Source organism: Pristis pectinata, chromosome 10 (genome assembly GCF_009764475.1).
Source record: "Pristis pectinata isolate sPriPec2 chromosome 10, sPriPec2.1.pri, whole genome shotgun sequence".
Taxonomy (NCBI): domain Eukaryota; kingdom Metazoa; phylum Chordata; class Chondrichthyes; order Rhinopristiformes; family Pristidae; genus Pristis; species Pristis pectinata.
Genome location: NC_067414.1, coordinates 6,237,999 through 6,264,335, shown reverse-complemented (window position 1 = coordinate 6,264,335; position 26,337 = coordinate 6,237,999). Strand labels below are relative to the sequence as shown.

General features: G+C 43.2%; 1 protein-coding gene across 5 annotated transcripts in view; it reads right to left on the bottom strand.

The window, feature by feature from the left end:
- fbxo9 (F-box protein 9) overlaps positions 1–25,764 on the bottom strand; it is a 68,303-nt gene extending 42,539 nt beyond the window's left edge. Inside the window, exons 1-4 of one of the 5 annotated variants that reach the window (XM_052024195.1) lie at positions 25,453–25,764; positions 10,110–10,190; positions 4,471–4,629; positions 3,566–3,623 (exon numbers count right to left, since the gene is read on the bottom strand). In XM_052024195.1, coding sequence (XP_051880155.1) covers positions 3,566–3,623; positions 4,471–4,629; positions 10,110–10,190; positions 25,453–25,455 — 301 coding nt within the window. In that variant the 5' untranslated portion in view covers positions 25,456–25,764. The remainder of the gene's footprint in view (positions 1–3,565; positions 3,624–4,470; positions 4,630–10,109; positions 10,191–25,452) is intronic. The other 4 variants (XM_052024192.1, XM_052024193.1, XM_052024194.1 and 1 more) reach the window with 4 other exon arrangements.
- Positions 25,765–26,337: the final 573 nt, after the last annotated feature.

Genomic DNA, 26,337 nt, shown 5'->3' with positions numbered 1-26,337 from the left:
CTTTCCAGAAGTCAATGACCAGCTCATTTGTTTTGTATTTTAGAGTCAGAGTTGAACGGCACAGAAACAGGCCCTTTGGCCCAACACATCCATTCTGATCTTTTTGCCCATTTACATTAATCCAACTTATCTGCATTAGTTCCACATGCTCTTATACCTTACACCTATTCAAGCGCCTAACTGTCTCTTAAACAGAATGATTGTATCCAACTCCACCACCTCCATTCGTAGCACATTCCAGCTGTCAACCACTGTGTGAGGGGAAAACCTTCCCTCCAAATCCCCTTTAAAACTTCTTCCTTTCACCTTAAACTTCTTTGCTGTTGTTTTTGATACCCTGACCTTTTAGTTGCTTAGAGTGCATTGCTTTGTGTTGATATCCGTACCAGTCAAATAAACAGAGCAGGGCATACAAACAGGTCAGAGGCTCGGAGTTACGCTGAAGGAATACAACGCAATAACAATCTGACAATATTGATACTGATTTTGTTCCAGCAATGATGTAGCCCCAGGAAGAGAGAGAGAATGGGAGGCATTTAGAAAACTGAGCAAGCATGCTAAAAACACAATTAAAAAAAGAAACAAAAGAGCTGATTTGGGTGTAAAATAAAAACAAAAGCATTACAGATCACAGAGAACCCCTCAACCCGGTTGGAGAGACACTCGATGGTACCATCACCATTATTAATTAATGCTATCTCATAGGTAAAGTCCAAGTTTAAAAGTATTGGAAATATTGCGAGCAGAAAATAGTTAACATGCCTTGAATTAGACTTTAGAAAAAGTACAAGAAGAACATTTTGAAGCTGCAGATCAAATTAAAATGGACGGTTGTAGAAACCTGGTGCTTAAAAGCAGCAACTACAATTGGATAATGCATGTGACTCAAGTTGCTATTTGATGTATAAACAATGACACTTAGCGTAACACTACTACAACGCTAACGACCCAGGTTCAATTCCGGCTGCTGTCTGTAAGGAGTTTGTACGTTCTCTCCGTGACTGCGTGGGTTTCTTCCCACGTTCCAAAGACATACGGGTTTGGAAGTTGTGGGCGTGCTATGTTGGCGCCGGAAGCGTGGCGACACTTGCGGGCTGCCCCAGAACACTTTACGCAAAGATGTATTTCACTGTGTGTTTCGATGTACATCTGACTAATAAAGATGTTTTCTTATCTTACACATGTATTGAGAAAAGCAGACAATTTATATGTTTGTTAAACAACTGAAAAGGGATATATTACCCACTGTAAAAAAATAACCTCAACATTGAAAAGAATTAATTTACTAAATAAGGGCATTGGAGTAGGGCAAGTGGGCAAAACAGAATTAACATACAGTTACACTGCAATCTAACAAAACCGTGGAACTGGTCTGAGTGCCTGATTGGCCTACTTGTATTTACTGATACTAAAAAATGACCAATTTTTGTGCTCTGAAAGACAAGGCACATTTACGATCACAAATCAGCTAACTAGTACAAGGCTCCAGATCCACTGCATCATCAGTTAACTTTCACTGGCTTTATGTGAATAACCTACTTTGAATAAATGCAATCCCCAAGTTACACTTACAATACAGTCACATCAGCAGTTGTAATTTGGAATTCATAAATGATGGTTTGCTACTTATTTTGCACCTGTTTTTAAAGTTGAGGTTTAGAATAAATTTCCAAAAATTTGCCAATGTCACTTCACTACTTAAGAAGGGCAAGTGAGATAAACTGAAAAATCGTAAGCCTATTAGTCAAACGTCTGTTGTGGGTAAGAAAGCAGAACCTATTATTAGGAATAGAATGACTGAGTACCTGGGATGAACATGGACTCATCATAGAGAACCAGCAAAAATCTTTAGAAGGATATGCTGCTTGAATTCTTTTTTTGAAGTAACTGACATGCAAGGTTGGGGAATGCCTATGTAGATATCTTTTTAAGGAGTTCCAGAAGGCGTCCAACATGGTTTCATTTCCAGACCATTTACAACAATAACATAGAAATTTATAGCAGTCTAATGAGATGGATAGAGAATTAGTGAGGAGGTAGAAGAGATAGAGGTGTAGATGACGAATATGTATTGAAATATACAGGGTATGGTTACTGGTGACATCAAATAATCTGTACTGCAGCCTCCGCTTTTCAACTATAGTTATAAGTAATATAAACAGACAACGAATACAAAATGCTGGAGGAACTCAGCAGGTCAGGCAGCATCTATGGAGGGAAATAAACAGTCGACGTTTCGGGCCGAGACCCTTCATCAGGACTGGAGAGGAAGGGGGTGGAAGGCAGAATAAGAAGGTGGGGGGAGGGGGAGGAGCACAGGCTGGCAGGTGACAGGTGAGTCCAGGTGAGGGGGGGGGGGGGGAGAAGGTCGGTAGGTGGGGGAGGGGGTGTAAAAGGGATGAGAGAAGCTGGGAGGCGATAGGTGAAAGAGGCAGAGTGCTAGAGGAGGAGGAATCTGATAGGAAAGGACAGTAGACCATGGAATAAAGGGGAAGAGATGGACAGATCGAGGGGGGGGGGGCAGGGGAAAGAGAAGGGGGGAAGGGGCTGTAGGAATGAGGGAAACAAGGGCGGGGGGGAGAGGGGGGGAAGAAAACTGAGGGGAGTGGTTACCAGAAGTTGGAGAAATTGATGCTGATGTCGTCCGGTTGGAGACAAGTGTATATCCAAGGTTATATCCAAATATAAACACAAGTATATATCCAAGTTTTATAATTTCACCGAGGCAGCATTGTAAACAGAGTGATTAAAAGATAGATAAATTGATAGGTGAGTCAGCAGACCTGCGGCAAATGGAGTTCAATTTGGGAAATGTAAAGTCAGCCGCTTCGGCGTTAAGGAATATTTTAAGGAAGGTTTAAGGAACCAGGTACAGAAATCACTAAAAGCTAGTGGGCAGTTAGAGAAGTGGAAAGCTGTGGAACTTGCATTGGAGTTGCATTAAATTCTGCTCAGACTCTCTTTGTTTTTAAAAAGAGTATTTTACTTGGCTCTGGGCCCAAAGTTTGGGAGAAAGTAATGATCTTGGAGGAGGTGCAATACAGATTCGCACAAGGAAATTATGACAACAGATAGTGTTAAGAGTTTATTCCTCAGAGTTTGGAAAATTAAGAGGCGACTCAATTCAATTTTAAGGCAAGGTTACAGTTCCAAGATGGGAGATAATGGAATACAAATTACCCATTAACTAACTGAATATTGGAACTGGCCCTAGAGGACTGTTCCTAATTACATTTTTCACACTGATAGATAGACAATCTCTTTAATGTTAGACCAAGACAAGCTTGTTTTATGAGCTATGTCCTTAAGGATTTGAATGGAAATTGCTTGAACATGGAAAAGTAACATTACAGCTGAAGCACAGATATTTAGCTCATTACCTTGGCTCAGTTCAAACCTCAAAGAAGCATTGTGTGTATGAACATGCAAAAATTGTTGCCTTTCTCGTAGGTCCCACTAAAGATTAAAATATCTTTTAAAAATAGTTGCAAACTTTCTTAAAATATGTACAGTAATCTTATTTTTTTAAGACTAAAACCACTTCATAAAAGACGCTGACATATACCTTCATAAACTGCTCCATTCTGTTCTTGCTCTACAGCTTTTAGGAACAATTCTTTGGCCTGAAAAATAAATACATGGGCAAGCTGTCACATGGGGGCAAAATTTTAAAGGATATGATGTTACACTGCAAGAAAATTTTAATGAACATGAATCACAGCTGCTAAATTTGTCTGCAATGTGAAGTCAAATGACAACTCAAATTTCCTTTGCGTTTTATATCATGTGTTGTTTCTCAAACTACCGATATTGTGGAAAAGGGAATTAGGAATTACTCTTAAGAGTAATACTGAAACCTGATTCAAGCAAGACAATAGAAAGAAAATGTATTCCAGAACATTTATTAAGTGATCTATTTTAAGAAGGTCTCTGCCCTTTGGTCTAACTTCCCACAGCACCAAAGCAATTCAGCAGCCGCCAACATCATTTACTCCTGCTCTTGACTCTACCTCAGCAACCCATTTTGGTTTTTAACAATTTTTCACCTATCTATTGCCTGAACTCTTGGGAGCTCAATACTTGTTTGAGATTCTTTTTCAGATTATTAAGAGACTGTACACCAGTCTCCTGAAGTCATCAACTCCAAATCACTGTAACCTGTCTGGCCACTGATAAACCTGATATTTATTCAGGCTCAGGCCCCCTCCATCTTAAGATTACTTCCACTACACCCTTCGTAAAAAGCCCAGCCATATTTTATTACCTGCTTCAATTAATCAATTTTTATACCTCCTTTCCGAGAATCTTGAATCCAGGTGTTACAACTCACCCCTTTATATTGCTCCTAGAGATTAAGGCACATAGTCTTTTTAAGTCGCCCAACGCTCATTGTTCTGATGATGACAGCTAAGTTTCCCAGATTTAAAGCAATTTGGTGCAACATTTTTCATGAATCATTACAAATGTTACCTTTTCTTCACGAGCAAGTTCCTGTTTTCCTTTGGTACCCAAAGATTTGAAAGAAAGCCCCTTGCCGGAGACTTTGGCATGTTCCATTTCTGATCCATTAGAGCTTCCATTTGGAGTCAGCTCAGACATCCACTGAGCTCGAAACACATTAAGTTCCTCCTCAAAAAATAAATAACACATTTCCATATAAATACTTAAATACAATTCACCAAGATTTTAAAGAAACCCAGAAGTGATTATCTTCTATCCAATGGCAGCGGTTCATAGAATCACATTGACTTAAGGCAATTTAGGTGACTGTCCCCATTCCCTTACTGTGGTAATGAAAATGTTTCCTTCTTAAATGCATATTCAATTTCATTTTTCTATTGCACATAGAAAACAGGAGTCAAGTACTAAAATGAGCAAAGATCACATGCGACAAAATTAAGGGTGACATTTACTTTACCTTAAAAGTAGTGAAGTGAAGCAACTATTGTTTATTTGATGTATGACAAAGCTTTGATAATTTGAAAAGAATCAAAAAGCAATGTCCTATTGGATCCATTATGATAAAAGTTCACATTAAATAAATAATATGAATTACATCCTAATAATTATCTGCTCACTCTTCATAAAATAACATTGTCCCTCACTACACATTGCTTCAGTTTATCCAGCCCACGACTGTCAGGTAGTCTGGATTTTGTTCAGCGCTACAACTTGCCTATGCTCACTGTCGAAACGTGCAGTTGCACTGCACTCACCACGTGCACATTTTGAAGAACAACTTGTTGAACAAGAGACAGCGAGGTCCTGGGAGGCATCATAGCCTTATGCAACGTAATCAGTATACACAGCTGGAACCGATTGGTAACATCTCCTCTTCCTCCTGACCATCAACACAGATGCACCTCAGGGCTGCGTGCTTAAACCCCTGCTCTACTCTCATTACACCCATGCCTATGTGGCTAACCCCAGGTTCGATACCATCTACAGATTTGCCAATGGCATTGCTGTTGTTGGCCGAATCAGGGATGGTGGTGAGTCAACATACAGCAGAGATACACAAATCTGGTTGAGTGGTGCTGCGACAACAACCTCTCGCTCAACGTCAACAAAAGCAAGGAACTAATTGTTGACTTCAGAAAGGGGAAGTCTGGAGACCATATACCAGCTTTCATCAGTGGATTGGTGGCAGAGAGAACAAGCAGCTTCAAATTCCTGGATACATCTCTATAGAACTCTGGTTAGGCTGCATTTAGAGTATTGCATGCAATTCCGGTCACCTCACTACAGGAAGGATGTCAAGGCTTTAGAGAGGGTGCAGAGGAGGTTTACTAGGATGCTGCCTGGATTAGAGGGCATGTGCTATCAGGAGAGGCTGGACAAACTTGGGCTCTTTTCTCTGGAGCGGTGGAGGCTGAGGGGTGATCTGTTGGAAGTGTATAAAATGATGAGGGGCATAGATAGGGTGGACAAGCAATATCTTTTTCCCATTATTGAGCGATCCAATACCAGAGGGCATGCATTTAAGGTGAGAGGGGGTAGGTTCAAAACAGACATGAGGGGTACATTTTTAACTGAGAGAGTGGTGGATGCCTGGAATGCGTTGCCTGATAGGGTGGTGGAGGCAAATTCATTGGGGGCTTTTAATAGGGGCTTGGATGGGCACATGAATGAGAGGAAAATAGATAGGAGGGAATAGCTATGTCAGCACAACATTGTAGGCCGAAGAGCCTGTTCTGCGATGTACTGTTCTATGTTCTATGTTAAAATCTCGTACAATCTGTCCTGGGCCCAGATGTAATCACCAAGAAGGCACGCCACGGCCTCTGCTTTCTTAGAAGCTTAAGGAGGCAAGTTACCAAATACTCTAACAAACATTCAGATGCACTAAGAAGTATCCTCACTGGCTGCATCACTGCCTGGTATGGCAATTTCAATGCACAGGAACACAAGTGGCTGTAGAGAGCAGCAGACAGAGCTCGGTCCATCACGGGCACAGCCCTCCCCACCATTGAAAGCAATTACATGAAGTGCTGCCTCAAGATAGTGGCATCTATCATCAAGAATATACACCATCGAGGCCATGCCCTCTTCTTGCTGCTCCCATCTAGCAGGAAGCACGGAGGCCTGAAGTCCCACACCACCAGGTTCAGGAACAGCTACTTTCCTATAACCATCAGGTTCTTGAACCAACCAGCACAACTCTAACCCTCCCTCAGCAATGGAACACGACAGACCACACCTTATACTGTCACGGACTTGTCTCCGACTGTGTATTTGTAGTGTCTTCTTCTTTACCGTCTTGGACAAGATGTACAATGTGTATAATTTATGTTCTGTGTTGTTGTTGTCTGAATCTATGTGTCTGTGATGCTGCTGTAAGATTTTCATTGTACCTGTACCCCAGTGTACTTGTGCACATGACAATAAACTCGACCTGACCCCGGACAGAAAAGTGTCAAAAAGGTTTGACAGCAAAGGCAAATTGACAATTTCTTCATTTCTCAAAGCTGTCATTTCTTCAAAGCTTCTGCTCTCCAGCCTCCTTTATTTAATGGTTCAAAACAAAACAACAAGAACCTTGCAATTACACACACTGCAACCTTAGTGTAAATGTTCCAAACACTTCACAGAAACAACAAAAAAAAACACCAAGGTGCATAAGGAGATATTGGGTCAGGTGTTTAACAGTATCGTCAAGCAGACGATGTGAAAGATTGATGCAGAGGAGGGAAGGTTAAGGAGGGACTTCCAAAGCTGAGGCCTTTGGCACCCAATCCCGCTACTGATGACGTAGGAGCAATTAAATTCAAAGTGTGTTACCATAAGCAACTTCACCTCTCCCACCAGATGGGCGGGATTAAAATTTGCCTTTTGACTTACAAGTGTGCGTAAATAGATGGCACAGACATCATAAATTTCTATGATTCCAGAATCAGCAATTCCTTTCCTTCATTTGGTCAGTTTTCTATTACAAAATGAGCACAGTGTACTGAACATCCACACTAATGATTGCTGTGACAGCACTGACTCACTTGGCTAACCTAAGGCTTGAACGTGTTTGGACATCTGCAGCACAATTTATTTTAGCCACATAAAAAACACATCAGCTCATGAAATGCCATTTGGCTGGCCTCTGGGCTCTTCCCTGCGATCGCTGTTGTAACTACAAGTATGAAGAAATCGATTAAGAAATTTTGAAGGCACCCCAATGATTATGACATGGCTCGAGTCAAAATATTTAACTGAAATCCAGATCATATTTCCTCATTTCACCAAACAGCTTTTCAGACCTCATGTGCGGTTAAAACCCCATAGCTTCTTTTCCATGACAGACATTTGCAGAAGTGAAGGTTTTCACTTGTGATCGTACATGTCCTGATTTTGGACCCTGTGATATCTAAAAGCAGTTTGTGCATACCGGTCTCTTCGTGAATATAACGTACGTACAGAGAATCACAAATGATAAAAGGACATTTCTTTGCCTCTATTTTAAATAATTTGCCCATTTAGATGATTCAAAAACCTTTAATTTGACCACAACTATTCAAATTACTAACAGCTTTATTTAATTGTCAGTATATTCATTTGAATTGTACAGTTTTAAGTTCAAATCTCACTCTAGAATCCAGGTTAATATTTCAGTGCAGTCATTAATATTTCCAACTTCAAGTGAGATATTAAACCATCTACTTGATGAATCAACACAATTTCCAATCCCAATCATCTCCACCCTGCAGCCATGTTTCTGTAATGGCCACTGAATCATACCCCTTTGCACTGACTGTTCACTGTCCTTGTTTTGAATATTACAAGCATTCAGATAAAGCGCCCTTACACTCATTGTCCTTTTAGAATCTGGTAACCTTTGTGTTTGACTTCTGTTCTCCGCTCTTACTTTTCTCTTTTCTAACTTTTGCTCTGGTCCCTGCTTTGTTTCGCTCTGTCTTTCTGCATGGATTTCCATCCCCCTGCCATATTAGTTTAAATATGCCATGCTTCAATCATTCCCTGCCCTTTAACTTTACTCAAGGTTGTAGAGTCACAGAGCAGTACAGCACGGATACAGGCCCTTTGGCCCAACCAGTCCATGCCAACCATGGTGCTCACCTATCTAGTCCCAACATCCTGCGTTCGACCCATATCCCTCTAAGCCCCACCCCTGCGTATAGCTATCCAGGTGGTTCTTAAATGATACAATTGTACCTGCCTCAACCACTTTCTCTGGCAGCTCATTCCATATACTTGCCACCCTCGGCGTGAAAAAGTTGCCCCTCAGGTCCCTTTTAAATCTTCCTCCCCCCTACCCTAAACCTATGCCCTCTAACTTTGGACTCCCTACCCTGGGGAAAAGACCGCTACCATCCACCTTGTTTAATTCCCCTCATGATTTTATAAATCTACGATCACCCCTCATTCTCCTGTGCTTCAATCATAGTTGGTTTTAGCCATCTTTGTGCGATACCATGACTGACTAGCATCAATTGGATTAGCAAGAGAGAGAGGGAGCGGGAGGGAGGGAGCGAGCATCTGCAAAGCCTTTTAAATCATAATAGATTGAATGATAAGGCCTACATATGCAAGTTAACATGTTTGACTGTTAGACTAATCCACGAACATTGACCATATTATTTGGACAATCTGCGAAGAGGGATGCTGGGAAAGAATGGAATAGCCTTGTATTGTCATTGTAACTTTCTCATTTTCCAATGACATTTCAGCTAAGGCTGACTAAATTCATTAAGCCTTATTATTAACATGTATTCAGACTGGGATTCAGGATAAAGCTTAGCATTAGAGTAGAAAACCAGTACTTTTGTGAGGTGTAATCATTGTATTAAAAGGCAGTCAGAAGCAATATGAAATGTAAGTACATTGTTAAACTTAGACTACTACTCACAGACATACAAAGATTCAAACCATTTTACTTTATTCAAATGCATCAAAGTAGTTAATACTGTGTTAAAGCCAATCAAAAGAACAAATCCGGAGTAATGTATGGCACACGGTGATGCAATTGTGGCTCAGTGGTAAACCTCTTAATTTCAAGTCAGAAGTCACCCTATTACTGCACAAAATTGCTTGATGTTGCAAATGCAATAGTGCAATGTTTAACAGAGACCTTGTCTGCTCTCCCAAATCATGCAACAAAAATACTTCCCAGTTAACTGCTGGTTTTTTTTTGTTACATAAATATGTGTATATATTATATATGTAAAATGAATCCTAGTCCTAATGGATGTTAATAATGTCTTAGCTTTTTTATCTCAGCAGAAATGTCCTTCAAAGATGAAAAAGTTACAATGATAATGGCAGACTATTCCATTCTTTTCCAGCATCTTTCTTAGCAGATTGACCAAGTGATATGGTTAATAATTAACGTGGATTGCTCTGGTAGCCAAAGTATTGACTTGGATAAGTAGGCCTAACTGAAGTGTTTACATTTGTTCTATTTTGATTTAAAGGCTTTATGGATACTGTCTCTCTATGGGTTTGCTATTTCAATTGATCCAGAAATCAATACAATTTTTCTTTTACTGAAGCATTATTACATAGATTTCTTTGATAAATACACATGGACTTTATTAGTTCTGGGAGAAGGCTACAGTATGCAATTACAAATTTGTTAAAAAAAGACTAAAGGTTACTACCTGAAGGTTTGCTTCTTCAGGTCTTTCATTTTCTTCGACATCAATGACACCAGTGTAGTCATCTTTTTCGCTGTCTACCTGCTAATAGAACAAATATTTGTTCTTAGTTACATGTAATAAATCAACCAAAAGCAAGAGAAAGATTTTAAATTTTAAGATATACAAAAGGAATCTTATTTTTTCAAGAGTGTTAATTAATAGTTGCCAAGTGACATAAAATAAACACAGTATTTTTGAACCCCTGATATTTAATAACATATCACGGAATGGTATTATGCTGTACCACATGAATACATACTAACATTGTATATACATTTAAAGTGTACAAGACGTGCTAGAAGCCAGAATCAAGTGGGGATTTCTGGTAATATCACATGATAATGAATGTATATACTTATAAGATGGAAAAGAATGTCTTTTACTTCTAAATACTTCAAAATAAAAAAACACAAAGACACATACTGATCATTTACTCCAAACTAAAGGATACATTGAACATTTGTTACTCGTTGTAACCCATCCGCTTAATTGACATGGAAAGATTGACTCAGTCAAATTTTAACCACCGTAATGATATTTCCTTGAAGTGAGATCCCTGCTTACGTGTTGTAACATTTTATTCTGCATTCTAGAAACATAGAAAAACCTACACCACAATTCAGGCCCTTTGGCCCACAAAGCTGTGTCAAACATGTCCCTACCCTAGAAATTACTAGGTTTACCCATAGCCCTCTATTTCTCTCAGCTCCATGTACCTATCCAAAAGTCTCTTAAAAGACCCTATCGTATCCGCCTCCACCACTATTGCCAGCAGCCCATTCCACGCACTCACCACTCTCTGAGTAAAAAACTTAACCCGACATCTCCCCTATACCTACTCCGCAGCAGCTTAAACCTATGTCCTCTTGTGGCCACCATTTCAGCCCTGGGGAAAAGCCTCTGACTATCCACACGATCAATGCCTCTCATCATCTTATATACCTCTATCAGGTTCCCCCTCATCCTCCGTCACTCCAAGGAGAAAAGGCAGAGTTCCCTCAACCTGCTTTCATAAGGCATGCTCCGCATTCCAGGCAGCATCCTTGTAAATCTCCTCTGCACCCTCTCTATGGCTTCAACATCCTTCCTGTAGTGAGGCAACCAGAACTGAGCACAGTACTCCAAGTGGGGTCTGACCAGGGTCCTATATAGCTCCGCAACAATACCTCCCGGCTCCTAAATTCAATTCCACGATTGATGAAGGACAATACACCATATGCTTTCTTAACCACAGAGTCAACCTGCGCAGCTGCTTTGAGCATCCTATAGACTCAGACCCCAAGATCCCTCTGATCCTCCACACTGCCAAGAGTCCTACTATTAATACTATATTCTGCCATCATATTTGACTTACCAAAATGAACCACTTCACACTTATCTGGGTTGAACTGCATCTGCCACTTCTCAGCCCAACTTTGCATCCTATCTATGTCCCGCTGTAACCTCTGACAGCCCTCTATACTATCCACAACACATCCAACCTTTGTGTCATCTGCAAACTTACTAACCCATCCCTCCACTTCCTCATCCAGGTCGTTTATAAAAATCACAAAGAGTAAGGGTCCCAGAACAGATCCCTGAGGTACACCACTGGTCACCGACCTCCATGCAGAATACGACCCTTCAACAACCATTGCTTTCCCTTGTACTACCTCAATGTACTGTTGTAATGAATTGATCTGCACGCAAAACAGTTTTTCACTCTATCTTGGTACATGTGACGATAATAAACCAATTTATTTACCAATTTGTTTGTTGACAGATAGCGAACTAGTTTGACAAATGAGTGGACTGTTTCATTAATGAGAGATGAATCCATTGGTTTGGGACATTTGCACTAACTGACATTCACCAGTCAAATTTGTTGATAGATTGATAAACTATCAGAAAGAACAGGAAGCAAACTGTAGCATCAGAAATTATTAGAGAAGTAGAACAAATATGTTGACACATGAAACACAGTTCATGTTGGTCAAACTGCAAAGTGCAGGTTCAGATCGCTGATTCAGGGTACACTCTAAATGAACTGATCAAAAAATGCAAGCAAAATCTTGCATAATTGCTACTGGCCTACACAACAATAAACAGACAGCCTGATTTGACCCAAAATCAAACATATAATATTTATAAGAAAAAATTCTTTTTGGTAATTTTGGCTTCATCACTGCTGCTCTGGAAATGGAGTTGAGCCCAAACTATTCAACCTTACTGCAAGAGTCACATCTCAGCCTCAAATTAAGAAAAGTGTCTGTAATCGGTAACATTATTTTACATGGCCTCCAATACAGTGAAATGCCTAGCTGCTTCACAGAAGCTTCACCAGACAAAGGGTTTATTTGAGGATATCTGTAAGATTTGCCAATGTTAAGTTTTATTTTACTTTCAAGATTTAATTGCAAAAGACTTGTTTGGGACTCCAAGATATAACCATGGGGACATGGGTGTATATCAAGTTCATTGATTATCAGCACGGCAGATTACAAATACTTAAAACACAAAGTCACAGTTGGTTCAAAGCTCGACTTTTGAGTGACTTAGACCATAAGACAAAGGAGCAGAAGTCAGCCATTCGGCCCATCGAGTCTTCTCTGCCATTCTATGATGAGCTGATCCATTCTCCCATTTAGCCCCACTCCCCTGCCTTCTCACCATAACCTTTGATGCCCTGGCTACTCGGATACCTATCAATCTCTGCCTTAAATACACCCAATGACTTTGCCTCCACAACCACCCGTGGCAACAAATTCCACAGATTCACCACTCTCTGGCTAAAGGAATTTCTCCGCATCTCTGTTCTGAATGGGCGCCCTACAATCCTGAAGTCGTGCCCTCTTGTACTAGACTCCACTACCATGGGAAACAACTTTGCCACATCTACTCTGAAACATGTTGACTGGAGGCTCTCTTCCTTCTTGCTCCCTCTGACCCCCCCCCCCACCCTTTTTCTCTTTGATCTTACATATTAACTCACATTCTTCTAAACCATCTTTCTGCTGCTCCTTTGAAAAACACATCTTATGTTTTATTACCACGGCTATTGCTTCTGCAGATTGAGATACTTGGATCATCCTTTTTGGCTTTTCTGCAGATGAAGCTGCTCTTTGAATGGAACTTTCACATTAATTAACTGGCACTCTGTCACATTTGCTTCAGTGACATGTTTCAACCCTCCTCATACTCCCTCTCTCAACTGTTCTACCCCTAACTTACTTGTTTCAAATACAATACTTTATTAACATGTTCCGAGCAGATTTCACATACTTGTTCTGTTGCCTGCTATCAGCTTCCCACATGACATCATGATCCAAATTAGTGCCTTGACCTTTATAGATGGCACACTTTAAATATAATTCTTTTTCAGCATATTCTTCGTAGGTAGCTTCATTTTGACAACTGACCAAAGTCAAAGTCGAGTTTACTGTCATATGCATGTGTGCACAGGTGAAATGAAAACCTTAGTTGCAGCAGCATCACAGGCACAGAGCATCAGATAAGCAGCATTCACAAGAAAAACAAATTATACACAATTTTTACAAGAAAGTGTACAATCAGAACAAAAATGAAACAAAGACCACTGTAGTGCGAAGTGGTCATAATGTTGCCACACATGAGGCAGTGATTAGGGTTGTGCCGGTTGGTTCAAGAACTGAATGGGTGAAGGGAAGTAGCTGTTCCTGAACCTGGTGGTGTGGGACTTCAGGCTTCGGTACCTCCTGCCCGATGGTAGATGCGAGAAGATGCATGGCCTGGATGGTGGGGATCTTTGATGATGGATGTTGCCTTCTTGAGGCAGCGCCTCCTGTAGATACTGCCGATGGTGGGGAGGGATGTGCCCATGATATATTGGGCGCAGTCCACTACTCTCTGCAGCTTCTTGCTTTCCTGTGCATTCGAATTGCTGTACCAGACCGTAATGCAAGCAGTCAGGATACTTTCAGCAGTTTGTTAGAGTGTTCGGTGACGTGCCGAACCTCCTTAACCTTCTAACAAAGACGCTGGCACGCAATCCTTGTGATTGCATCTACGTGCTGGGCCCAGGGTAGGTCATCTGATATGTTAGCGCCCAGGAATACAAAGCTACTATGCTTTGCACTTCAACCTGTTGCCATATTGTATTTGCTTTAACAATTTTTACAACACTGCTCCACTGCAGGAGGAATATTAAAACACTATGACGCATCAAAAACATTTTAAAATAGGCTTATACAATCCAAACATTTTATTGTACGTTTAAGATACCTCTTAAACTATCCATTTTGCCCAGTACTCCATTACACAAAAGAAAATGCTTAGCATGAGGCTGTAACCATAGGACTTTATAATCTGAACAGAATGTTCTACCCCTTTGCATACATCAGCTTTTCCAAAGATGATTTGAAACTGGTGTGTGAAGCACTGCCAGACATGTAATGTTATATATAATTAAACAGAGGAAACAAAGTACAAACTAAAGTACTATTCCACGAATTTACCTTGATCTTTTTTCTCTCCTTGAAAAGTGAAAAAAAATGAAGTATCATCTGGCCCCTTCTTGATAAGCTTACGTGGGTCTGCTATCATTTGAACTGTAAAACTGACCTCCTATATTTTACTTCCCAATTCTCTGTTTATATTTAGGTTTTTTTTTAAAAAAAGTTTGCCAGATACCTGCATATTCTGTTGGTAAATTGGTCTATTATTGTCACATGTACCCAAGTACAGCGAAAAACTGTTTTGCCTACCATCCATGCTGATCAATTCATTACATCAGTGCACTGAGGTAGTACAAGGGAAAAGCAATAACAGAATGCAGAATACAGTCATAGAGTAATACAGCACATAAATAGGCCCTTCAGCCCAACTGGTCCGTGCTGACCACAGCATCCTCCCTGCTGGTCCCAGTTGCCTGGGTTCAGCCCAAAGTCTTCCAAGCCCCTCCCTCCATCTACCTATCCAAATGCCCCTTCAATGTTGCAACTGCACCCACCTCGACCACTTCCTCTGGCAGCTTGGTCCAGGTACTTGCCACCCTCTGTGTAAAGAAGTTACCTCTCAGGTTTCTTTTAAATCTCTCCCCTCTTATCTTGAATCTGTGCCCTCTAGTTAGGGACTCGCCAAACCTGGGGAAAAGACTATTACCGACCACCTTATCCCTACCCCTCATGATTTTATGAACTTCTATGAGGTCACCCTTCGTTCTGCCACACTTCCAGGAATAAAGATCCAGCCTGGCCAACCTCTCCCTATAACTCAGGCCCTCTGGTCCAGTCGACATCCTCAAAAATCTCTTCTGCACCCTCTCCAGTTCCTATAACAGGGTGACCAGAACTGTACACGGTACTCCAAGTGCTTTTATGATTGCAACATCATGTCCCCACTCCTAAACTTGATGCCCTGACAGATGAAGGCCAGCATGATAAACACCTTCCTCACCACCCTGTCTACTTGCATGGCCGCTTTCAGCAAATTGTGCACGTGTACTCCCTGGTCCCTTCTGTTCTCGCTGTGGAGCCCTGGTGTGGCAATGAGGGCAGGGAGCTAGAAAGGCACAGGGAGGGTAGGGAATGAGGGGAAGTGGGGGGAATAATACAACTATAAAACAAATCAATGTCATTCAATGCTAATAATTCAGTGGACAATGTGGGAGTTGTCTCTTGAAAAAACAAATCTTTCTGAGGTGAAGTGCAAAAGAGACAGATTGGCATCTCTGCCATCAAAACACAATATATCCACTCTTAACTTTCTCTGCACTAAAGAAAGCAATTCGAGCTTCCCTGTCTGTATCACAACTGAAACCCCTCACTCCTGGTAACATTCCAGTATTTTACCTCTGACAGATTGAACAGAGGTTTGGAACATCCTGCATATCCCTGCATCTGTTAAACTGTGTGCAGACAGAACCTCAAATCTTTGTGCTCTTGTATCCCTTCTAAAACTATATCATTAAATTTATACTGCCTCTCCTCAATGTTTCTCCAAAGATACATCAGTTCGCCCGTATTAAATTTCACTTGCTGCCTTATATTTATCTTCTGCGGTGCTCACAGAAAATGGCCATTCTGCCCATCAGTTCCATGCCAGCTCCCAAGGGAGCAATCCCATTAATCCCATTCCCCCTTTTCTTATTTCTTTGTACCTTATTCTTTATTGCACATGCTCATCAACATCCCCACTTACTCCAACCCTCTGCGAATTCAATCTGCAATTAGCCTACACCAAGGTGTATTTGACAGAAACCAATTAACCCACCGGCACACCTCTGAAGAAACTGGAGCATCCAACAGAATCCCACTCGTGTGCAATCTCCATATTAACTGTACCCAAGGTCAGGACTGAACCTGCGGGGTTGGGGCTAAAAGCAGTGGGGCTAACAGTTGTACTACCACTGATGCACAGTGTTGCTCTATATACCACCTACAAAATGTATTGCAATAATGTGCCTAAGCTACACCTCCCAAATCCACGTCGTAGCCACAAGGAAGGGCAACACCATGGGAATACCATGACCCACATATTTACCTCAAAGCTGCACCCCATCCTGACTTGGAAATATATCACCAGCATCTTATTGTCACCAAGTCTAAACTGTGACATTACCAGAGTACAGTCACCAGAAGGACTGTGCACTGTTTATATCACACTGCGTGGCCCTTGTACTGAGTACTTAAACAGAAACTGATGACTTACTGTGATATTGAGGTAGAAAATGCTCTATGTGCACAGAATGCTCAGCTGAATTTCACACTGACTTTAGCTGTCAGACTTCACATTCTGTTGATATTCTTCCAGACTGACACGTGTAAATTTTGTTTAGCAGACTCTCCTGTTACAGTTGGTCTGGCTGTCAGACGAGGGTTCGAAACACAAGTTTCACACAATCTAAGACGAGTTGACAAGCTTATCACCTCATACTCAAGAAACACTGCCATTTCCCTTGGTGAACTAAACCCAGTCATAATTAACCAGAATAATCACCAAAGGAAGCACACAGCACTGTGGCCATTCCTGACTCCTCATTTCTGACATGCACTCAGATTTTTAGAACGAGCAGCTCTTTCCTTATTAAGGTAGATTGACAATTATATAGTACCTTTCAAATGCCCAGAGTGCTTTGCAGTTAATGGAAAACTTTTGACACGACATCACTGTCGTAATATCAGAAATGCAGTAACCTATTTATACACAGCAAGCTCTCACAAACAATAACGTGATGATGACAACCACCAAATAACACTTTATTTTAGAAACAAACATTAAGTGAGGAACATTAGATAAGACAGCAGGGAACTTCTACAATGTCTAAAAAAACAAAAAATGCCTTCAGAACTTCTGCGCACACCTGGGAGAACAGCCAGGCCTTGATTTAACAACTCATCTAAAAGATGGCACCTACAATAATGCAGAATTCTCTGCATTGCAGCAGAAAGTTGGCCAAGAGTTATGTACTGGAACTAACTATTGAGTTTGCATTGTTTCAAAAATAGATTTACAGCTTTGACAGCGAAGGACAAAGCTTGCAAAGGCTTCTCAGATTGTGTGAAACTAAGATATCTTTATTAGTCACATGTACATCGAAACACCCAGTGAAATACATCTTTTTGCGTAGAGTGTTCTGGGCGCAGCCTGCAAGTGTCACCACGCTTCCAGCGCCAACATAGCATGCCCACAACTTCCTAACCCGTACGTCTTTGGAATGTGGGAGGAGACCAGAGCACCCGGAGGAAACCCACGCAGACACAGGGAGAACGTACAAACTCCTTACAGACAGCAGCGGGAATTGAACCTGGGTCACTGGCACTGTAAAGCGTTACGCTAACCACTACACTACCATGCCTGCCTCTCTGACAACTAGACTAACTGTATCAGAAGAGTACATTCAAATGTGAAACTGCATGTAGCTATGAATTAACAGCTAACTTTAACAGAGATAGTTACTGAAATAAACAATTTACAAGCAGATAAGTGCATCATTTACAAAATTATAGATTGAGATTTGCATTCCTGGACAACAGTCCGTACCGTGATTTTCCATAATGTGAAGCCACGTCATCTGCATGAGTTGAGAGACGAGAGTTGAAAAAAATTAACCTTGTGTTTATTTATTTATTTTTCTCCCCACATCAATTCTGAGAGAGCAAATTTTATTCCGTACGTCAAATTTGTGGGTGGTGATTTGTGAATTCTTTCAGTGTGAATTTCCGTCACCTGAACAGCAGTAATGTGGGGGTCGCCTGTGCACCTCTTCCAGCTGGAAAGAGGGTCATCAGGGCTTGGAATCGGTCGGGAAACAGTGAAGTATTGGTAATCGATTAAAGAAAATGAAGGACATTTAAAACAATCACAGGAGAAATGGGTGTGGTGCTTAGAGAGAAGCACAGCCCACACCAAGGTCAATTTTGCCCCTGACTTGCTTTCGTTCAGCACTTTTTTTTTCGCAAGGAGGCCCAGATTTACAATTTAAATTACTTCTGAGAGCTGCTCATAAGAAATATATTTATTACAATCATGCAAAACTAATAATATCCATGTGTTTAAAGACACAAATGCCACAATCTTCACTCTTCCATTCAGTGCCTTCTTGATGACTTCTTCACTGGCACAACATCTCCAGTGCTCCTTTGCACCTTGCCAGATCTGCTGTTATCAGTACTGTACGCCAGTTGCACACAGAGAGACACCTATTCCACCAGGACTGCATTCATCATACAGCAAGATACCAGTATCGTAACTTTTATTTTTAAGTGACAGACCTCTATCACAATACACTTGAGTCTACGGCTTCATATGGAACATGATCTGGACTATGGTCCAAAAGATCAAACAGAGCCAAATGTAACCGCTGGGTCCCATTATCGGGCAGGCACTGGGTAGACAATGCAGTGAGTGAAGTCCAACCTTAAGCCTTACAGTTATACGCTCATACAACACCCTCGGTCCAACACATCTATGCTAACCTACAAGTACCGATCGGTACCATTCCCATTTCTCAGCACTCTGCCACAAGACCGCAAGGATTTGAGAATAGTTCTGAACACAGCCTAGTCTACCATAAAAACCAGCCTCCCCTCCATGGACTCTATCTACACTTCTCACTGCCTTGGGAAAGCAGCCAAAATAATCAAGGATCCCTCCCACCCCGGTCACTCTCTCTTCTCCCCCCTCTTATCGGGCAGAAGATACAAAAGCCTGAAAGCACGTACCACCAGGCTCAAGGGCAGCTTCTATCCTGCTGTTATAAGGCTCTTGAACAGCCCTCTTTCTTATACGATAAGGCTGAACTCTTGATCTCTCAATCTACCTCGTCAGGGCCCTGGCACTTTATATGTCTGCCTGCAGTGAACTTTCACTGTAAACTGTAACACTATATTCTGCATTTTTTTTCCATTTGTACTACCTCAATGTACTTATGAATGGATTGATCTGCCTGGATGGCACGCAAACAAAAGCTTTTCACTGTATCTTGGTGCATGTGACAATAATAAACCAACTTCCACTTGGCCCGTAGTTTTCTGTGCCATGGCATTTCAAGTGCTCATCTTCAGCTACAGCCACCACAGCCCTCCTCCTCATTCTGCGAAGGGGACGTCCTTGAGATTCCCAAGGACCATGGCTGGAACTGCCAGTACAGCTAGCCTCCGGACAGGAACAGTGTGAACCGGATCTGACCCAAGGACTGTATGTCCTGCATCGCGGTGCTGGTAACACGACTGTGAGTGCCATACCGACAGGCGAAGGAGAAACACAGTCAAGGATAATACAGCTTGATAACAGTCAAAGGCACGGCCTCACCTGATTCACTGAAGGAATAGCTGGGACACAGAAAATAGAAAGGCATTGAAGGAAATCACTTCCAAAGTACCCTCACGTCTTGTTCACTTTCAGCAAGTTCTGAGTAAATATAATGAAGCTCTAAACAATCTAATTACGAGAAGCTGATTATTTCTTAAGAAGCTCTTTTGAATTTCGTGCACCAGCAGGCAATGGCTACCAGTGTACATCTGTGTTGAAGAGACTTTTAATGAAATATTTATATGGCAGGAAGGATATTACAAGCATTATTGATAGAGCAAATGTGCATCTGACTGCATTGTGCTGGTCTGAAGACTTCCTTGATCTATATCACAATGATGCAGAATAACATTGCTGAAGGTATCTGATGCCTGTTTTGATGTAAGCCATTTTACATACCCCATTGTCTTGCGTTTGGTTGATGCAGACGAGAATACCTCGCGATCACATCAGTTTACAACCCATATCTCTGAATAACCTGTCCTCTGCAGACAACGTTGTTTGTTTACAAAGCTGTCCTTTTAACTTCAAACTGGTTACTGCTTGTGTAACCACACTAGAACCGAAGACTGGTTCCGGTTTGAATTAATGCCTGTAATATTCACATAACTCCTCCCTCCCTTTCAATTCCTGAGTCACAGCAAGAGCTTTCGTGTGCAGTTGTGTGGGTGCAGAATCAACTCCTGATTGGCTACCTAGGCCATGCTGTTATTGACTGGCAACTGTGCCATGGTTCTAGGTAACGTATGCTGCTTGCTCTGTGAACTATTTGCCTTGGATAAGTCGGCCATGGAAACATGTATCAATCTACTATTTCCTTGTGAATTACAAATGGTCTTTCATTTTAAGTTCAAGTTTGTCTTGGGCATGTGCACACAGGGTATAAACGCCATGAAAATCAGTTTTTGCAGCAGCAGCACAGTGCATTACAGACACGTCAAACAGAAATTACATAAATTTAAATTAACATAAATTACATAAAAACACAATAAACAAAAGATAACATTACAACTTCAGTGCAAGCTGAGGGAAATTATAGTCCGAGGTAGAATTAGAGTTCTTTGGGTCGTTTCAAGAACCTGATGGCAGTGGGGAGGAAGCTGAAGTTAGAAGTCAGGAGTTACAAATTCAGCTTATTCTGTAGTCTTTATGAGCTCAGCTTTGTATCACAGATTTCCGTTTATCCAGAGGATAATTCTATATTCTTGATTCCTGTATGGTGTACGTTGCTCGACCTTATTAGCAAGGCTTTGTGTATCCAGAGAGTCAGCCTTCACAGCACTGATCTTGGGTGACTGGGTTCTGTGCCCTCAGAAGTTTTTAGTGAATTACTTTGTCCCAAAGGTGCTTGAACATTCAGAGGTGTCTTGTCAGTTACAGTGTAGTAAAAGTGTAAATCAATGGAACTATTTGTCAGACTCAAAATACTGAAGTAAACAATGTCACTGTAGCTACTGAAATTGTATTGAATCACCAGCTGTTATCTTTGGATATACTTTGAGTTTTATCCTGGATGTAGTTTGAGTTCAGGAGACTCTACTGAGGGGGTCTCTAAGAGAATGCCAGCTTGTCATGATGAACAAAGAACTTTTACATCAACCAGCTTCAGTGCCTCAGCTCACAGTCATAAGAATGGAAGTGGTACAAAGCAAATTATCAGAGTAGCAAGCTGACAAGTCTCTAGGTCCTGATGGAATTAATTGTTTGAATCCTAAAAGAAGTGATTACGGAGATAGTTCTAATTTCCCCCAAATCCCTCAGATTTTGGGAAAACTCAGTTAATCTGGCACATTTTGATGGGGCCAGGTTGTTAGATGTTATTCCTATTAATACTCCAACACATTCTCAGTACAAACTTTTAAAAATATCACCCATAGATCCCATAAATTTGCCGCATAAATTGATAGGGTGGTTACGAAGGCATATGGTGTGTTGGCCTTCATTAGTCAGGGGATTGAGTTCAAGATCCACAAGGTAATGTTGCAGCTCTATAGAACTCTGGTCAGACCACACTTGGAGTATTGTGTTCAGTTCTGGTCGCCTCATTATAGGAAGGACATGGATGCTATAGAGAGGGTGCAAAGGAGATTAACCAGAATGCTGCCTGGATTAGAGAGCATGTCTTATGAGGATAGGTTGAGTGAGCTAGGGCTTTTCTCTTTGGAGCAGCGCAGGATGAGAGGTGACTTTATAGAGGTCTACAAGATTATGAGAGGCATATATTGAGTGAACAGCCAGCATCATTTTCCCCAGGGCAGCAAAAGCCAATACCAGAGGACATCCGTTTAAGGTGATTGGAGGAAGGTATAGGGGAGATGTCAGAGGTAGGTTTTTTTTTACACAGAGAGTGGTGGGTGCCTGGAACGCACTGCCAGGGGTGGTGGTAGAGGTTGATACAATAGGGACATTTAAAAGACCCTTAGATAGGCACATGGATGTAAGAAAAATGGAGGGTTATGGGCTGTGTGGGAGGGAAGGCTCAGATTGATCGTGCAGTAGGTTTATATAGGTCAGCACAACATTGTGGGCCAAAGGGCCTGTACTGTGCTGTACTGTTCTAGTACAATAAATTTACCAGTGAATTTCAAGAGAGCACAAGAAATGGTGCTCCAGGGAGTACGGTAAACATCAGCCACCAAGCCATGTACCAAACCATTGGGATTTCCAAATAATAGGACAGTGGATAATTGGAGTTTTACTACACTTAGATTTCCAGGAAACTGTTTCAAGTAGACCAGAAAGGTCCCACTGTCTTAGGAAAACAATATGCTCGAGTTCATTCCTTAGCTATGACATTGGAGTGCAATTATATTTAATTGATGTGTTTGTTAATCAAGCTAGCAAGGTACCTTTCAGATAGTGTTATAAAAACAAGGAGTTGTTTTGTATTTATAGCGATGTCACAACAGTTAATTTCATAGGGCTTCATTTAGCATTTGTAAAAACAGATTTGTTTTGCAGGTCTAACCTTATTTACGGTGGATCTTGTCACTATAATAAAGTTCTCTCCAGTCCCAGCATCGGTGTCAGTGTTCAATGACACGGAACTTCACTCCACTCCTGCAGCTCATCTTCTCCTCCCTAGACTGCTTATCCTTCGACCAATTTACATCTTGCTCAGATAGTGCTCCAGATATTAGAAATAATCCTTGCTTACTTTTTTTGAAGTTCCTGAGGTGTAAGTCAGATGGCAAATCACCTTGCAAAGATAGGTGAGCTTCGTGACATGGTGTCAATGACAACAACCTTTCCCTCAATGTCAGCAAAACAAAAGAGCTGGTCATTAACTTCAGGAAAGGGGGCGGTGTACATGCACCTGTTAACATCAACGGTGTTGAGGTTGAGATGGTTGAGGGCTTCAAGTTCAAAGGAGTGAACATCACCAATAGCCTGTCCAGGTCCAACCACGTAGACACCATGGCCAAGAAAGCTTACCAGCTCCTCTACTTCCTCAGAAGGCTAAAGAAATTTGGCACGTCCCCTTTGACACTCACCACCTTTTATCGATGCACCATAAAAGCATCCTATCCGGCTTGGTATGGCAACTGCTCTGCCCAGGACCGCAAGAAACTGCAGAGTCGTGGACACAGTTCAGCACATCACGGAAACCAGCCTCCCCTCCATGGACTCTATCTATACTTCTCACTGCCTCGGTAAAGCAGCCAACATAATCAAAGACCCCACCCACCCCGGACATTCTTCTTCTCCCCTCTCCCATCAGGCAAAAGATGCAAAAACCTGAAAGCACGTGCCACCAGGCTCAAGGACAGCTTCTATCCCACTGCTACGGCTATTGAATGGCTCCCAAGTACAATAAAATGGACTCATAACCTCACAAATCTAATTCATTTTGACCTTGCACCTTATTGTCTGCCTGCACTGCACTTTCTCTGTAGCTGTGACACTTTACTCTGCATTCTGTATTGTTTTACCTTGTACTATTTCAATGTACTGAGTTGATCTGTATGAACGGTGTGCAAGACAAGTTTTTCACTGTACCTCAGTACAAGTGACAATAATAAACCAATACCAATCCCTGCAGACTTCAGTAACAATGGAATCAGCAGACACCACTACCACAGACCTCTTCCTCCCGATCAACATGCTTACATTGGGCAGATGTGCACAGCAGCAATCACATCTGCAGCTTTCTCCTTGATCGGCAGTTTAATCACAAACTGGGCCACACATAGGGGGGCTTTACAGACACACTACTCAGGTCATGACTCCTGCGTGCTTTTATAAGTTGGCAATGCATGGATTGTTTAGAAGTACACACACATACATACACACACAATGCCCATAGCCACAGGTGAATTGGGCCAGAAACCCTGCTTCCAAATAACTCAGGTAATGAATGTCGCTATCCTGTATGCTTTTGTAACTTGGCAAAATACACGGATCGTTTAAACACAAACACACAAAGAAACAACTCCCACATACAGCCACTCCCCCTCCCCCCCACACACACACACAAAACATCAGGTGAATTGGGCCAGAAACAATACTTCCAAAACTCAGGTCATGAATGTCGCTCTCTTGTGTGCTTTTGTGACCTGCCAAAATGCAGGGATTGTGTGGATATAAACACACACACACAGGCACATCCCCTCACACACACACACAAATGTACACACACAGCCAGCCTCACCCAGACACAAGAGATTCTGCAGATGATCAAATCTGAAGCAACACACACAAAATACTGAAGGAACTCAGCAGAGACAAGGGTCTCGGCCTGAAACGTCGGCTGCCCATTCCTCTCCATAGATGCTGCCTGACCCGCTGAGTTCCTCCAGCATTTTGTTTGCATGTATACACACACAGTCACCCCCCCCACATACAGCCAACCCCCCCCACACACACACCCCAAAACACACCCACCCCAAACGCCACACATACCCACCCCACCACACACACACCCCCCCACCACACACACACACACCCCCCCCCCCCCACACACACACCCCCACCCCCCCACCAAACACACACACACCCACCCCCCCCACCAAACACACACACACCCACCCCCCCACCACCACACACCCACCCCCCCACCACACACACACACCCACCCCCCCACCACCACACACCCACCCCCCCACCACCACACACACACCCTCCAAACACACCCCCCCCACCAAACACACACACACCCACCCCCCCACCACACACACCCTCCAAACACACACACCTACACCCCCCACCAAACACACACCCACCCACCAAACACGCACACCCACCCCCACCCAACACACACCCACACCCCCACACCCCACCAAACACACCCCCCACCCAACACACACCCCACCCAATACGCACACACCCCCCCACCACACACACACACCGAGATATAAACAACCCACCCACAGAATCAGCTGAATGTCCCCCCCCCGATGGACCTCGCCGTTTGATGACAGATTCTAACACAGCAGCGGACTGAATCAGAGCGGAGACGTTGCACCGACGCCCGGGCCCTCCCCTCTCCCCACCCACCGCGCCCCCCCCCGCCCCCCGGGCCCGGCCGCCGCCTCACCATGCCGACTTGCAGCGCGGGCACGCACGGCCGGACAGGGCGCACGGACGCGGCTCCGGATTACTGCAGTTCTCGGTCGGAAAAGCGAACGACACAGGCCAGAAAATTGCGGGCTCTCCAGACGGCCGCCATGTCGGGGGTGCGGGGTGCGGCGGGCGGCGGGCGGCGGGCGGGCGGGGGGCGGCGGGCCGGCCGTCCGGACCCACTGAGTCACTGCACGGCGCCTCCACACCAGCCGCGGGGAGCGGGACAGCGGCTGCACACTGCGCAGGCGCGGCTCCTCCACCCGGGCGCGCTCACACGCACCGCGGACGCGCGCCAGCCAGACAGACGCATGCGCAGAACAGTCAGCACCCTTACCGTATATGTAACATCGGGGGCGGGGCTGAGAGCCTCCGATGGACGTATCAGAAGCAAGGGGGCGGGGATAATGGCTGTTGATTGGCTGGGAAGGCGGGGCTTCGTGTCCTGAGTGGACGGGGAGCGGTTGATAGGCGGGGCTGATATATGTTAATTGTCCGGGGGCGGTATTCTAAGTCCTCATTGGACGGGGCGGGTGTTATGGGCGGGGCGCGGCCGCTGTATGCTAATTACCGGGATGGGAGGGGCTAATGCTTGTGAATCTGCATGTAGGCGGGGCTCTCCGACTTTGATGGACGTGGTGTGGGTTATGACTGTTTATCGACCAGGTGGGTGGGGCCGTTGTGTGGTGATTGGCATGTGGGGCGGGGGTTACTGCGGGTTGATGGACGGGGCTGGGGGCGGGGCCACTGCGGGTTGATGGACGGGGCTGGGGGCGGGGCCACTGCGGCTTGGTGGACGGGGCTGGGGGCGGGGCCACTGTGGGTTGATGGACGGGGCTGGGGGCGGGGCCACTGCGGGTTG